This window comes from Haliotis rufescens, unplaced genomic scaffold (genome assembly GCF_023055435.1).
Source record: "Haliotis rufescens isolate VD_foot unplaced genomic scaffold, xgHalRufe1.0.p SCAF_6, whole genome shotgun sequence".
In the NCBI taxonomy this organism is placed as follows: domain Eukaryota; kingdom Metazoa; phylum Mollusca; class Gastropoda; order Lepetellida; family Haliotidae; genus Haliotis; species Haliotis rufescens.
In genome coordinates this window covers 27,048,999-27,066,446 of record NW_025964334.1, presented here as the reverse complement: position 1 = coordinate 27,066,446, position 17,448 = coordinate 27,048,999, and the positions used below count along the sequence as shown (strand labels likewise).

At 37.5% G+C, this 17,448-nt stretch overlaps 1 protein-coding gene across 3 annotated transcripts in view; it reads right to left on the bottom strand.

The window, feature by feature from the left end:
* Nucleotides 1–16,022, bottom strand: part of LOC124118799 — an 83,686-nt gene extending 67,664 nt beyond the window's left edge. For all 3 annotated transcript variants that reach the window (XM_046481097.2, XM_046481098.2, XM_048386413.1), the window contains exons 1-2: nucleotides 15,902–16,022; nucleotides 15,710–15,786 (exon numbers count right to left, since the gene is read on the bottom strand). In XM_046481097.2, coding sequence (XP_046337053.2) covers nucleotides 15,710–15,786; nucleotides 15,902–15,987 — 163 coding nt within the window. In that variant the 5' untranslated portion in view covers nucleotides 15,988–16,022. The remainder of the gene's footprint in view (nucleotides 1–15,709; nucleotides 15,787–15,901) is intronic.
* Nucleotides 16,023–17,448: the final 1,426 nt, after the last annotated feature.

Genomic DNA, 17,448 nt, shown 5'->3' with positions numbered 1-17,448 from the left:
GGGTTATTTTTCTACCGAACAGAAATAAGTAAAATGATTAAAAAAATCCTTTACAGTCACTATAAATATAAATTATTTAAAACACTAATCAAAACCGGTTAAATATGTATCTTAAAACAGAATGAATTAAAATAAATCATGAGAGGAAATAAAATAGAAATATTTCAAATCAGAGTTTTCAAATTTGTGTGTCTCGATCTACTGATGTGAATTTTGGCCAACAATCTGTGAAGCAAATGTACTGATCAAATAACCTGGGTAACAACAATGGGCCATGGACAATGTGATATAGAATTAAAGTGTAAGACACATAGGATGTCAACAGGACAAGATAAGTAAACACAGTTTTATCCTACACTTCAACACTGGATGCTAACAAGACGAAATAGGCAAACACAGTTTTAAACGGCAGTCAACACTAGAGTGTACAAAACTACAGCAGTATCCCAAAGTGAAAGGGTCCTTGGAGGTTGCTGGGTTTGAATCTAGGGACACTTAATTTTTTATTTTCAATATTAGTATTCTGACAAGAACCCATTGACCATTGCAGACTTTTATACTAAATTTTGACAAGCAGAGGCTGCTAAGTTATAGGGACCAGCTAAGTAGTTCTAAGACGATCTTAACTCCCATACTTTAACATAGGCTTACGGTAGTCGTAGCCCAAAGATTGCTTTGTGGAACGGGCACCAGTTCTGTTCTGACAAGGACCGATTGACCATTGCAGACTTTCATCCTAAATTTTGACAAGCAGAGGCTGCTAAGTTATAGGGACCAGCTAAGTAGTGCTAAGACCATCTTAACTCCCATACTTTAACATAGGGCTACGGTAGTTGTAGCTGAAAGATTGCTTTGTGGAACAGGCACCAGTTCTGTTCTGGAATCTCCATGGGGAGTGTGGGGGAGTGTGGTGTAGTGCAGTGTGGGCAGAGTCTTGTAAGTGTGGTAATATCTGCTTACAAACACATCTGGGGGTGAGAATGAATGCATCACTTAGGGAGAAGGGCTGATTTAGCCACCAATCCCCCAGCTAGCTGGCCATTACTGAGATATGGTATCCACATAAGGCAAACATCTGGAGTATTTAGATATATGCATGTGAGAATATTCTTTGTCAAGATGTCATTAAAAGACTTACACAAAACACTGTATACGTTGTTCTAGAAAAGTGGCAAAAAATATAAAGAGTTTTGATCATATGACTTTATATAATGGTTTGTTTGACAATTTGATTTTTTCAAATTTGCTTGGGTTGTCTGTAAACATGTAAATGTTCGTTTACCATTCACACCATTCCAAAACACTGTTTATTATCTTCAAAACATCATTATGATCACTGCATGTTCGGTTGGCTTAGTTTCATAATACAAATACTGATTTAGGATGTCAGGTCAAGTGAGTAAGAGTGTTTAATGTCTCTTTCAACATGTTCAGCATGATTCAAGTAGTATCACAACACGTCACCTGAATGTGGGGGGAAAAGTCCAAATATGCTACAGTGATGCAGGTCATAAGACGTTAACCACTATGGTGAACTATGAGCACTGGTATATGGTGCAGACAGATCAGTGATAATTGAGGAGAATCTGGAATCTGAACCCATGATTACCAGATCCTTGAGTGGCTAAGGGACAAAACTCTGCACAGGCAATATCAGACCTGTAACCGGAACCCCAATCCCCCTTAAGGTCTAAAATAAAGTTTTCAAATATTTATGAAAAGTTCCTGGACATGATCATGATGATAAACAAGCAAAAATACCTGTAAACAAAAACAACAACAACAACGTATTCTCGCAAGAAAAAGAAACCTATTCAAAAGCGTTACACACCTGCAACAAAACATATACATATGACAAGGAATATTGACAGATGCTGTCAGTCCCATTAAATTTGATTGATTATGTGGTAAACAATTCCATAATGACTGTACTCAAGTTACATCCCCGACTGACATCAAAGTTTACTCCCTGCATACTACTGAGCGAGACTCTGGTGATGTTGCCAGTGGCCGCTATTCAAAAAGTTTCCACTTGACCTACTCCCAAATTCCTATGGGCAAAGCCCTCATGCAGAACCACAAGGAAAAACACACGGAGACGACATGCCTGACAGTCAAAGGTATTAAGGTTGAATTACAAAGCAAAAAGTCATATCACGCTACCTTGGCAAAGCACATAGGTTATCACTGCAGTATCTTTGACGACCGTTAACTATCTGCGTAGGCTATGTGAAGTTTAGTATTACCTTGACTGAACAGTGTTAAAAGCCAACACACTGATGAGCAGACATAGAGCGTAGTGAGAATAGCTCTGGGTACAGCCTTTATTATGTTTATGTATGACACAGGGAGCTATGCCAGCACTGTAAGGCATGAGACACTGGTGGCAGTTGACTCCATACACGTAATTCAACTGCATACAGGCTAGAGACTGCAATGCCTGGATTGCGATTGCATTTAATATTGTGCTTTGCATTCTATATATTGCTTTTGTATCTGATCTTTTTTCCTAATTCAAATACAACTGATTATAAATAACAGCAGATTCTAGAACTCCCATTTCTGCTTGCCATGGGCAAAGGTCCTTTAGTTAAATTGATCTCTGAAGAATACAAGCCAAAGATATGCATATTAGACTAACATCTGTCTCTGTAATGAACATATTTTTTCAGAAAAAAGCAGTTGTTCAATTGTCTCCAAAAAATATAATAAAAGGGAGCTCAGAGACTCTCTTCATTTTCAGAGTATAAACAAATCTGCAGAGCTATAATTGCTAGGAATTTTACAACATGTGTACTGACATCACTGTACCATCACTGACATGTCAATGAAAGCTCGTGTGACAGGAATATTTATTGCCCCCACCACTTCTCCCCAAACACACCCCTCCCACAGCCAGCAGTGGTCAGTTTAGAGGGCTGATACTGCAGTAATCTAGACTTGCCCACTATTATAGACTTGCACGGACTGTATGGGATATATTTGTTTCAGGTCTGCATGAGACTAAAATGCACATCTAAGAATCATTTATCATCTTAGGAGACCTGTGAAGATCCGGGGTAGAATTTACTAAGGTCTTCAGCAACCCATACTTACTGTAAAAGGCGACTATGCTTGTTGTAAGAGGCGACTAACGGGATCAGGTGATCAGACTCGCTGACTTCGTTGAAGCATGTCATCAATCCCAATTGCGTAGTTCGATACTCATGATATTAATCACTGAAATGTCTGGTCCAGACTCGATTATTTACAGAACGCCGACATATAACTGGAATATTGCTGAGTGTGGCATTTAACAAATATCAAACCAAAAAACTATTATCTTAGGAAGTATTTTATCTACATATATCATCATATAAACAATACTGATTAACACCTGAATAACTAAAAAGATACCAGAAAGACCTCTTGCTATTAAATGTTGTTTTTCACCATTGCACACTACAATCAGCAATATTACTTTTATATCTCTGCTTAGCAAACTGGAAATGAGTGAGTGAGTGAGTGAGTGAGTGAGTGAGTGAGTGAGTGAGTGAGTGAGTGAGTGAGTGAGTGAGTTGGGTTTAACGCTGCTTTTAACATTATTCCAGTTATATCACGGCGTGTCAGCTTAATGTGGGAGGAAAGCCCCAAGTGATGCAGGTCTCAGACGTTTACCTGTGGATTCGAACCCACAATCATAGGTTTCTGACGTGTCCAGCGAATCGCGGCGCCTTAGACGACTGGGTCACCCGTGCCCCCAAAACTGGAATTTAATCTTGACCAGACATCAGTCATTGATGGTAACATTGCTCACCACTGAGAAGGGTCATGATGACACATTGGATGAACAACCAAGGTTACCATCGTACAAATGAAAAGCTATAAAATGATTGTTTCAGTATCATGGGTTGATGTAAAAATGTTTGGCAGACTTTTCAGACGACAGCATGAGAATCTTGTTGCTAAATGTCAGACAGGTAAGTATTTGTCATCAGGCTTCAGCTTGCAAATACAGAGTTATCCCCCTTGATCATGGATATTTGATTCAACACCTGTTTGCTATCGTGTTGAGTCATACCTTGGTACTTATGACAATTAGCATCATTTCAAACCTACACCTGGGAATTAATGTGAATAACACATTATGTTAAACAATTTTTTACTCAAACAGTACACAGATGTTTTCATGTGATACAGTATAATGAACTGCTGTTTGCCAGTAGTGTCGAGCAAATGTGTGCAAATAGAATAGGTCCTTATTTCATGTGTACACACAACATGAATACCATGTTTACTGTCTTCTGTAGACAAACAGTTTCTGGTTCTTGTTTAAAACATCTCTCTTGACCAATATGTGACAAGAGAGCAAGAGAGAAAAAGGAGATTATACCCCAATGAATATCTGTGGTCAACAATGGTCAACATGGTGAAGCAAAAACAAACAAAAAATCACTTTAATACCAAAAACATTTGCAATGCATTCATGTCCTATTTTGACAATGCTTACATCTGCTGAAAGATATTAAATCTTTTAACTTACAAGCCAGGATTTAAAAAATAAGTCTAATGTCAATTGACAAAAATGATAAACTGTAAAATGAGACCAAGCTTTAAAATGAGACCAACAATCGGGATGGCCGTTATTGTTTTTTCTTTCTTTCTTCATGATAACCATTTAATATCTCATTCCAGTTTGTGAAGCAGCCTTAGACTTTGAAACCAAAATTTCCATCAAAGAGATCCTGAAGTCATAAAATGGAACAAGTGGTTTCACTCCACCATCATGTTTATCATAAAATCATCATAATGCATCCAATCACACTTTAGTCTCTATTTATTTCTTACACTCCTGTAGGTTATAAACCCATTTGAGATAACTGGTATCAAACCACTCTCCTACCCGGAGTTCCATGCGACCAGCATAATACCTCTGCCACAGACCAGCGCCATGTGACGATTTGTCACATCTTACACAGTCCATGCAAGATATTGCATATGTTTTCATCTGTTTCATTTTTGACAAGTCTACATGTCTAGATAAACATATGTCATAGAATGGTTAACTTTCATTGAGAAAATATCCTAAATCGTGAAAAACTATTTCCATTTGCGTAGTTATCCTATGTTTTACATAGGCCCTACGGAGAGCTATCGATATGGTCACTTTGATGTGTAAATATGTATTGTCATGCAACTCACTGTCGCAATTGTAGGAGCAGTTATATAATTATGCAAAACAATATGTAAAGTGCCTCCAAATACTTGCATTAGTCCATTCTATTCTGATTTCTGAAAAAGCGTGTTTGTTTACAAACAAGAGAAAAGTCTGGTCAAGTTATATGCAAGTTAGCCTGTGGCATAGGTGTTATGCTAAGTCACCACTACACTGGAGTATGGTATCAAACATATGTGTGATCGAATTTCAGCCCCCCCCTGCCTCCTGATTGGCTATTCCAAGGTGATGACCTAAGGTCAGATTATGACGGACTCCTTTCTTGATTGCAAGTCATTGATAAGTTACTCATGCTTCTATGAAGTTCACCTACGACTGTGTTGAACATAATGGTTTCAGAGTTTTAATACATGTTCTTTGACCTTATCAAGTGTGCATTATCATCATCGCCTTGATAATCCATAGATATGTTGGAATCTTTTTGTGTAGGGTCACATTAGTAATGAGTAAGTAGTAAGCAGTATGTTGGATGACTTCTCTCATGACCACGGTGTTATGTATTACTGCTGCACTGCGATCACAAGAATAGGCAAAATATGCATCGATTTGATGCTGAAATGGTGCACTTTTAGGTGTAAGAAACAGATTACTGCACTCGTGCTTGTCATATACAGGCACTTGTGTATTAATCTCTATTTCTCATTTAACATGTCCTGCACATGTCATAAGCATTAAAAACATAGCTACAAGAGAATCTTTATGATTACACACTAATATTTATGTCAGGGAAACATGATAAGCGGCAAACATGGCAAAGGACACAGTCAGTCATTTATCATCCAAAACTGGCTCCCACAGGAGATATGGCTTGGATTAGATCAAGCGATATCTACACTGTAGATATCGCTGCAATGAAATGACATCACAATGCTTTGCAGACCATTGTGACGTCACTGGTTACCATGACGTCACAATCAAATGACATCACTAATGGCTCTGCTACTGAAGCTGTTAGCAGTACTTTTTACACTGAAGACCCTTCTAATTACTGTCTACAAATTGAAAAAGTTGGAAGAATGATGTTGGATGATAAATAAAATCTCACCCTCATGTCTTTTGATATCAAATATATCAACACTCGTTGATAAAAGTGGCAAAAATCCTCGGCAAGCCTTGGAATTTTTCCACTTTTATCAACTCGTGTTGATATATTTGATATCAAAAGACATGAGGGTGAGATTCTCTATATGTCTGGAGCAGGTTCTGAGATATCAACACATTACAATATTGGTTAACTATTTCATTTGCAGCAACCAGTTAACCAGATATTGTTCTCTTTGCTGGTATTTCTAGTTTTATTGTGTTCACCAACTGTTGAAGGTGCTGTCAAAACCTTCCATTTTTCTCTGGTTATCACCAATGACTCTTGAACACTGCTCGAATAAACGTAACATGCACACTCGGCAATTTCATGTGGATCAACCATGGTATCATCCTCGATTAAACAGGGTATTTTATCTCCATTCTTTTATGCTAAATACCCTGGATGATTTGAGCCTGATTCAAATTGCACAAAGCTAAAAATAACCATCCAGTCAAAGAAACCACTAACTTTAGTTCGTTATAACCGTAGTTCGCCACAAGCATTTCGACTGAACATGCTGAATTTCCTCTCCAAGTCGTCTATCAAAGAGAGAATTTATCGACTTTAAAGGTGTAGCCCAATCACTGTTTTCCGATTGTTAATTGAGGGTGTAAATTGGGGCCAAGATGTCAGTACTTAAACCAGATAATCACTTGCCTTCAATTGTTTATTACCGTTTTGATCATATTACACGTTATGTCTGCGACTGTTGATAGTCTGATTGGTGACACCAGAGCAGCTCAGGGATTAACAGTTTGTTATAAACATGATAAACATATACATTGTCATTAACAGAGTACATGTGGGACCAAGTCGGCATAGTGAGTTCGCTATATCCGTTGTTTGTTATATCCATTAATTTCATATGATAAATATACCGTCAATGGCCAGGACTGAAAAAATTGTGCGTTATCATGGTTATAGCCATCAGTTCATTATAAGTGTGTTCATAATAAATGTTGTTTACTGCAACTGAAATGAATGAGAGAAGTTCGTTGCTAAGTTAGTGATAGGAGAATTAGAGATTGTGACAGCACTTCTGAAATGACCCTATGTGGAAGTCCAGTCAGTACTGCTAAGTAGCTGCCTCATGGAGCTTGTCAATCAAGTTAATGGATCAGGTGGTCAGATTCAGTGACTTGGTTGATGGCGTGTCAGGGTACCCCGATGGTGTGGATCATTACTAACAATATCAATCACTGGATTGTCTGGTCTAAGCTTGATTATTTACAGGCCACTATCATATAGCTGGAATAATGTAAAATGCGCCATTAAACAACAAAAAATCAAACTTCTGAAACTATGATGACGAAAGGGCCAAGGTTATTTATCATAATACAATGGCGATCTACACTGGATAACACAGAATGCCACTGTATTGTCTAGCCATCTTTACAGTTCAACAAAATGCACATCTATATAAAATAAAACATAAATATAAATGTCAACGCCAGAGAACAAGTCTCAATCATCCATCAAAATGGATTCCATTTGGTAAAAAGGCAAAAATAGAGGTGAAGATTATATGAATGGATCACTCAAAATCAGTAATGACACAAGGTGTTCACGACAATTTCCTGTTTACTCTGCCATTTCATGTGGATCAACCATCTTAATGAAGGGCTATCACCATGGTACAACACACAGCTATTGAAGATGTACTGAACTGATTGTCCCATCAACTGCTGAGCCTGAAACCAGTATTGTATAGCTACAGGAGTGTTCAATATCACCACAGTACATCTCCATCCTCCTCCCACCAGTCAGTGCTGCTGTGATCGTGGGAACCAACTGCCTCTTTACAACCCACACCATAGGGCTTTCTAGATTGTAATCATTGCAATTTCTATGATAACCATGACTGGAGTTTTTCAGAGTTAATTGGCATCTTGGGACTTTTTAACGGTTGACTGGCTACAAAGACACAATGGCTATTTATTGATCTCAAGGGCAGAATTACTATACAACAGTTCACATTTCTGTCAACACTATCTATAAATAAGTTATTATGCTAGGTTGGAATTGTTCTACATTTGATCAATGCATTTTAATTGCACATCTTCCATTAATTCCTACATTAATAACTCATAACATGACAAATGATGTACCACAGAACAAAGTTTGAGAGCACATAATACACAAATCTTTCCAAACTAAAAGCTTATGTAATCATGGTAATAATTCTTTATCTTGAGTGAGTGAGTTTCACATATATTACCCTTGTGGGGAATCGAACCCAGGTCTTCAGCATGATAAGCAAATGCATTAACCACTAGGCTACCCCATCGTCCCCCTTATGATAGAGACTTATAGTGATGTATTTCAAACAAGCAGCAGAAGAAATTAACACTGAGATTGTAGGTGCTGCAGGCTGAATGAAAGCTTGATATTGACACTGACAAGGCCATGTGAAAGTCAGTCCCTGCTGTATTCAGTGACAAAAAGATCAAAGTTCTGCAGTCGGTTTTTGTAAATTATGCAAGCAAATAATGATAATTCTGCAAACAATTCTGCAAACAATTCTGCAAATGTTAAAGCTTAGTCTTTATAAATTTAATATGTTTACTCCGGTTTGACTTGTGGTAGGCATTTTTATGATAAACGTATCTATGGTTAGAATAGCTTATTGAAGTGAATCTGGACAACTGTAAAATATACTAGCATGCAAAAGTCAACTTCACTTCAAAACGACACAAATATCCGCTTACACATTTACATCCAGCTTTTGACTCACATGTTAAAATTATGCAGTGTATTTGACAAATTCTGTGGAAAAATTAACAAAAATCTGCCCAAGTTCTGCGCAAAATGTGATTTTCTGCAAGATAAGTACATTTCTGCACCGAGTGGGCATTTCTGCAAAATATTCTGTGACTGCGGAATCGCAGAATCGAGCATGAACTGGAAAGGTAATCCATATGCTGACTGTGAGCCAGAGGGGATGTCTTGTCTCTCATCTTCATGATCTACTTGACACGTCGTAAGGAACAGACTTATTCGGGAGGATGGGGGACTAGTATTTTGTATCAAGATTAGATAATGTTTCAGTTAGTGTAGATTTACCGAAATGTGAGCCCTGGAGATACCATCCTAGTGACATTGAATTGCCATGGCAGCTGTTCTTTATTTGATAACAAATATTATGCTCATCATTATCATATTCTAACAGCAAAATGAATAAGAATTTGTTTCTTAATCTCCCCAAAACTGTTAATATTTTCCATGCCACTCCTCAATGCTTAAAGCATGTAAAGACTAAAGACTTCAGTCTATTTTGGTGACCCTTCCCCATGAATTCCCAACTCTAAACATATATATTACATGTACAATACTCATGTTCACTTTTCACTCGTGAAGATCCTGGGTAGAATAGATCTTCAGCAAACTATGCTTGTCGTAAGAGATGACTAATGGAATCGGGTGGTCAGACTCGGTGACTTGGTTCATACATGTTATGGCAACCCGATTTGCATGGATCGATGCTCATGTCAATCACTGGATTATCTGGTCCAGACTCGATTATTTACAGACCACCGTCATGTAGATGGAATATTGCTGAGTGCGGCGTTAAACACCAAACCAACAAACACGGTCACTCTTATCAATCAGATGCTTTCATTCCTACCATCATCAACATGTGATCAATATAAGAGAATGATTGCTTACCGACCAAAATGATCTTTACCATGTTCAAAAGACATTTAAAAAAATTCATTCATCAAGAATTGGTGTAAATTGAAAAAAATGGTAACTAATTTATTGAGCAAAGAGCTTTATCATGTTGTGACAAGACATGTTCAATACCACAATGTCTTCACTTTGCTACTCAACCATTAGCACTGTCAATATTCCTCTACTATATCAATTCTTAATGAATTCTACAACGCTCTATTACAAACAGAAAGCAAAGAAGATCGCGAAAATATCCCCAGTCAATAAAGTTTATTCTTGTGAAGACTGAAAGCAGCATTCAGCACTGTGACATCAATACACCATGTGTACATCCTGCGAAGACGCTCAATGTCTCGAGGCAGAAGCAAGACTGAAAGCCTGCTGACACGGAGAGTATGTAGCATGATATTGACATACAACATCTCTGGCTGATTCATTATTTCACAGATCACATTAGCGCTAGGCAATATTCAATTTATCATTTCATATAACTGTTGTACATGCTGCACAAAAACCAAGATGGCATTGATGATATTTTCAACATGTGATTGGGATAATAGGTCCATAATTTACATCATAGCCTATACAAAACCAAAATCCATAACATGTTTCTATTGCATAAGCACCTGTTAGGTCAACAACTAATCATGGTAATAGCTGTTGATAGAATTCATTGTACTCATATTGCAAAATAAGCTTAATAAAACATCCGAAACCTCAAATTAACACTATTACCGTACTTCCTCTGTCTTAGTGCATGAACTTTATAATGATTATTTTGGCTGATTGATTACCAGAAGCTTGGCATTTATCATGTAAATACTTTTGTAATGGCTACCTTTTTTTGTAATCGTTCAGCCGGTAATCACTAAATGCTTAAAAACATGATTTTTTTCTAAAAGATCCTATGTTTTTTTATTGTAAAGCTGAGCATAAACCATGTAAAAAAACATTTTGTCTTTATTAGTCCTATTACCAGTGAAAAGCTAGGGTGTAAAAAATGTCCATGTGATATATTAGCATGGCTTTATATCATGCACTAATCCTATTTCGGATATACAGAATTCAGCTGTGTTCACTCACTCAAACTAAACACTATAAAAGCCGCTGATTGACCTGAAGACTGATCAGAAAGCTGACCAGATGTGTCCTACTTATAATAATGGAGATGTCCTCAGATCTTCACATGAAGAGGTATCGGAACAAAGACCTGATTTTAATGAGATAGCTTGCAAAATATTGATAGAAGTAATAGAAATATTTTCCTAACCCTACTCCCAGCTCATCAGCCATTGTTATGGTCGTGGCTCCAACCTCTTTAACATGTTTACCATGCTACCCTAAGTTGCCACTTGCCAAAACCATTGCCCCTTCAACCCTTCAGGAGGAAATTTCAGTTAAGTTAATTAGCTGATCCCTTAATATATACACTTCTTTAAATTAATTAACTGACTATTATAATAATCAATATTTGCACACTGGTGTGCAGAGCACTGGCTCTATCATCTGAGTATCTACCAGAGCATCACTGTTGATCTTTCAGACGTGTAATCAGAACACACTGGCATTACCATCATTAATAGATTAGTAGGCAGATAATAAATAGTGTGCATACTTATAATCTGCAAGCATCCATACACTCGATGCATGCTCAAAGCGCTAACATTATAACCAATGGATCAATGTCCACTTGAATTTCATTCTCAGCTCCCTGCCCAGTATACAACCCAAGCTGCCTTGTCACGCACTAGGAAGTTAATGGTCACATTACCATCTCGTCCTACCAGCTACCATTCTTACTGCTTGGTGGACAGAGCACATTTTGAACTGAGTCACTTGCCTAAGGAGACACATGTGCTACATGTGTGGAGAAACTCTCAGAAAACAAGCTGCTGAATATGGTCAGTGGTCACCCATCCAACTTCTCTTTGCGACTGACGTCGCTTAACTTCAGCTTCTCTTTGCGACTGACGTTGCTTAACTGCACCTGATTTCAGAGTTGTGCACCGTGTACAGGACCACATGCCACCTGATACAGCTAATCCGGTTATGGGTTTAATCAACAAGATCTGTTACATGAACTGTACTTGTCATCCTAGGCTCATCATTAACTCACTGCTTGCTTGTTTGTTGTTTAATGCGGCACTCAGCAATATTCCAGCTATATGATGGTGGTCTGTAAATAATCGAGTCTGACTCGATCCGGTGATTGATATCATAAGCATCGATCCACGCATTTGGGACACGATGACATGCATCCACCAAGTCAGCGAGCCTGACCACCCGATCCCTTTAGTTGCCTCTTATGACAAGCAAAGTCGCCTTTTATGGCAAGCATGGGTTGCTGAAGACCTATTCTACCCCGGATCTTCATGGATCCATTAACTCACTGAGTACAACAATACACTGCTTTCCTTGTTATCTGACCCTGCTACCACTGTCATTTCTTGGTCAAAATGTGGAATCTGTGATGCATCTTAACACTTAGACAAGATAGAGTATCATACAACACGAGGTTTTACAGTTTGCCATTTAACTTTAATTGAGATAATGCCTCAATTTACAATATATTATTTGCTTGTATTTCTTATTTCTAACCCATTTTAGCATTGTGTCGATGAAGCAGATGGGCAAGCACAAAATGCACTAAAAAAATATTTTTTATTGCTTTTGTAATAATTGACAGACAAATGAGATGAAACAAATATTTATATTGCGATAGTTTGTCATCTAGAAACAAATATAGTGTGTCCCAATTCATTTATGTGCACTGCATCACGGCCTTTGTGCATGGTATCATAAACACCTGAATTTTACAAGAAAAAAAAAATGTTTGATCCCTGTCTGATTCTGAAAATAATTTTCCATTATACCTAAAGTCAGAGACGTCAGATGGCAAACCATTATGACATACTTACATGCATTGAAGGAGCCTTCAATTGATGTTGAAAATACTGTGCACATGTGTACACTACTATTGTAAACACTTTCAGTGAGTCAGTGGAATCAATATACCACATGTACTAACACAAGGTCCTGTAGTTCCACAATACTATCGCATCAAATATCTCATGAATATGGATTGATCTGTGTGTCAAGACATCCCCGTCCACAACTTGACACAATACCCTGATTCAAGTTATTGTATGTCCTACTATTCCCATCAGATCACAAGAGATGAAAAAACATTGAATATTTGTAGTTTCTAATAATTCAATATACATTATGTTTCCAGTATCTGTACATATTTGCTTAGTGAGTGAGTGAGTAGGGTTTTATGCCACCTTTACCAATATTTCAGCAATATCATGGTGGCGACACTAGAAAGAGGCTTCCCACATTGTACCATGTGAGGAATCTAATACAGCCTTCGGGGAGATGACCAAACACTTTAAACACTAGGCTTCCCTACTGCCCCACATATTTGCTCAGAAAATAAACAGAAATAGCAATATAGTTATCATGAAAGGGATGTTTTCGGGGAACTGTTCTCGACAACGGTCAGGAAACAATGGTCTGCATTGTCATCATTGCAAGTTTGAAATATAGAGATTATCATACAAGCATGTGTGTCATGCTGATTTAATGAAACAAGTGTCGGAATTCTTGTATTTCCTCAGTGAGCGCGAGGGTAAACATGGAATTCTTACAGTTTTGTAAAATTAGTACGACACACGTGAGCGTAGTAATTTCTTTACTACCAATCATTTTTCCTAATCCTTTCCAGCTCCCCTTTAAAATAATGCAGCGATCACCACCACTGTCCAGAAACACAATTTGTCAAATGACATCATTGTGTGTGACTTCATTCCGACCAAACGGCACATTAAGACTCAGACGACATCAACAATGCCGCCCGGATAACAGAAACCCTACACTGGTGCGCGAGAAGTGATATTTGCACAAGTGTTCATACAATTTTTATGGACTCTGTTATTTCTAACCATATGTGTAATAAACAGGCATATAACACTGATATAACATATCTATATATAAACATGATCTAAGCAAGTATAATATAGTGATTACTAGGGCTGGGACGAGTCCAAATTTACTACCCTGGTACCCAACCCCCTATTACCGGACCCTACCCGGGTACCCACTGTAGGTCTCAAGCGTTGTGAACACAATGTCTAACTGGGAATAGTTTAACTGTTGCCCTTGCAAAAACTGTTTAGATACATGTATGAAACCAGAGACCATATAATAGGTATATGGTCTCTTATGAAACGATAAAATCATGCGTACACTGAAGTTGACTGAAGCTTTATCTTTACTCAAACATATACAAGTCAAAAGGAATGTGTGCATCATCAGAAAGAAATGGGAACATTAGCGACTTGTAGTGTAACCACTGAGCTCCAATGAGTTTTTGTCATTAAACAATATGTCTCGTGACTAACCACGGGTCCGGGTAGTACTGTGGGTACCCGGGTCCTTCTCAGGACCCACCCGACCCGAGTACCCGAGTTACCCGTCCCAGCCCTAGTGATTACTTTCACCACTGTCCATTGTACGTGTATATTACATTACAAGTTTCCTGAAACATTTACACTGTACAAGCTATATACTAGTATATATATGATATACCCAGGTAAATATATAATTTATTTTATCAATATATGTCCATATGCTTACCTACCATGTATACATTAACTGTGTAAAGAAATGTCCTCTTTGTTTATATGCATCATAGGATCTTTATAAGTTATTTGTTTTGTTTATCACAAAGGAAAATGATTTGAGCAATTTGCAAAATCTATTACGATGATTGCATGTAATCTGCAGGTTTTCTGCTGGTAGAGTAAATACCTGTACTATACAGTTCATATGTCCACATTTTCTATCTGAATGACGATCTCATAAGATAAAATAAATTGCATGCCATATTCGACGTAATAAGCACCCACAGCGATATTTGCTAATATATTGGCTAGTGAACAATCCCAATCAGCACCCCTTCTGATTCATCATTGATCAATGTACACAAGACATGTTTATTCCCGTATTATACGTGTTCGTGTGTTATACATGTTATATGCACCCTTAATTAATCACAAAAATAACATTCTAATAAGAGCCCCCTATTTCTAATTTTGAGAGCACCCTGGGCGCTTATTACATCAAATATGGTATATGTTGATATGCCTGAAGAAGTCAAATACACGTAGAATCCTTAAAAATATAAACCCTGTCAAAAATGTCACTGTCATTATTGGTGATTATCACATTAATCACAATCAAAGTTTACCTACCTAAACGAAATAAGTAACAGTTTCACTCAAGGTAAAATATGGAACATACAACCACCTTTAAACATATTATAAGTTATATTTAATTTAAAATAGCATCATATTAACATCTCCAGCCCCTGCATAGATAGGCAATGGCTGATTACAAACTTGGTGAACTTTCTGACGATTTTTTTTAATGTCAATCTCACACAAGTGCGTGTGAATTTCTGTTTATACAAACTTTGCTATTTGTCCATCAGTACATCTAATAAGGTTTATAGTTTAAACAGGTGGTCCGTCCTCGGGTTAATGTGACCTAACCTTTCTAATGTTCAACAAAACGGGGTCACGGTCGCGATTTCACTCTGACAGTTGACTGTTATACTATGTTTATCGACTTCAACATACAGCACTGCACTCGGCATTGAAACACGCGTAAAATACACTGTATGGGTAGACAGGTATGCATGTGCGTCAACACGACTAATTACAGGTGTGTATTACCTTGAGCGGGACTGTTGCCGGTCTGCACTGGACGCCCATTTAATGGGTGAAGCCATGTCGTAGTCTGTGATCGCTCGCTGCAAAAAAGAGAAAGTATGACAAAAATTCATGATGAATTTACCTGTCGCCACACGACTTTGATGCTCAATAACTAACGCGCATGGCAGGTGACGATTGTCAACTAATACCTACTTGATAAAAAACACTCTACCATCCCTTGTCACTGAATAATTCCAATCTGGGGGAAGCCTGTCCCCTTTTGGGACATCGGCCGCCATTTTGAAACTTATAAACTGCACACCTAGCTGTTCCAGTTCCCTCCCCTGGCGAGGACAATGGCTGATGACATTTCAGGTGCGTTTACCTGGGACGCTCGCACAGGTGCGTCAAGTCTTGCATTCCACCGTGTACTCAATAACGGCGAATGGAGAGGGCGGATCGGAATGTCATTGAAGGAAATATGTAATGTGGACATGAGATTCGGAACAGCCCAGTTGTCTTTATATCCTAATTAGGTCAATGAAGAATAACATACACACAAGTTAGACATGGTTGTGTTCGTTACTATGTTGTAAATGCAGCTCATTGTCAATTGATTTATGCTAAATTGTAGTATGTGTGTGTGTGTGAGAGAGTATAGATCCCATACATCATGATTTTATCATAAGATGTGTATGGTATAGGATCCGTTACATAATAGCAGGAAATGTATTCATTAATAACTGAAAGTTCATAGTATATTTGGTTACATTAAATAAATGACTTTTCAGAGATGTTAATCCCTTTTTTATTATATGTTGTGTATGGTATCAGATGTGTATGGTATTGTGATAGGAGCGGTTATATAATAGCAGAAACAGTAATTTAATTAATAACCGCAAGTTAATAGAATGTCTGGTTACATCAAATAAATAACTTTATTATTAATATTATTTATAATCCCGTTTTTTATATATTTAAGATGTGTATGGTATTGTGATAGGAGCGGTTATATAATAGCAGAAAAAGTAATTTAATTAATAACTGCAAGTTAATAGAATGTCTGGTTACATCAAATAAATAACTTTATTATTAATATTATTTATAATCCCGTTTTTTATATATTTTAAGATGTGTATGGTATTGTGATAAGAGCGGTTATATCATAGCAGAAGAAGTAAATTAATTAATAACTGCACGTTAATAGAATGTCTGGTTACATCAACAGATCAAATAAATGACTTTTTTATTAATATTATTTATAATCCCGTTTTGTTTTGTTTTGTTTTGAAGATGTGTATGGTATTGTGATAGGAGCGGTTATATAATAGCAGAAAAGTAAATTAATTAATAACTGCAAGTTAATAGACTGTCTGGTAACATCAAATAAATGACTGTTACGATTAAGTAATCCCGTTTCATAGCTCGCCTTACTGAAAGTCAAGGGAGTTCAAGTCGTGAGGTTACTTGTAGAAGTCGCTGTTGCCATCAGCGCTGTGATAGTAGTTGCTGTGGAGGGACTAAAGTTCAGTCCATACCATGATCAGTCATGCTGTGCTTCATAAGGAGACGGAAACGTTCTTATTGATTATCGATTTTTAAATTAAGCCGATCAATCGTACTCCTGAAAAGATTTGACAGTTTTGTTCAGTGTACGGCATTATATGACGGTGCAGACGGAGATCAACCTACAACTTAACCTGTTTAACCTGGGGATACGGAGGCAGGACGGTGTCACAGTATACTCCTTTGTTGCATGG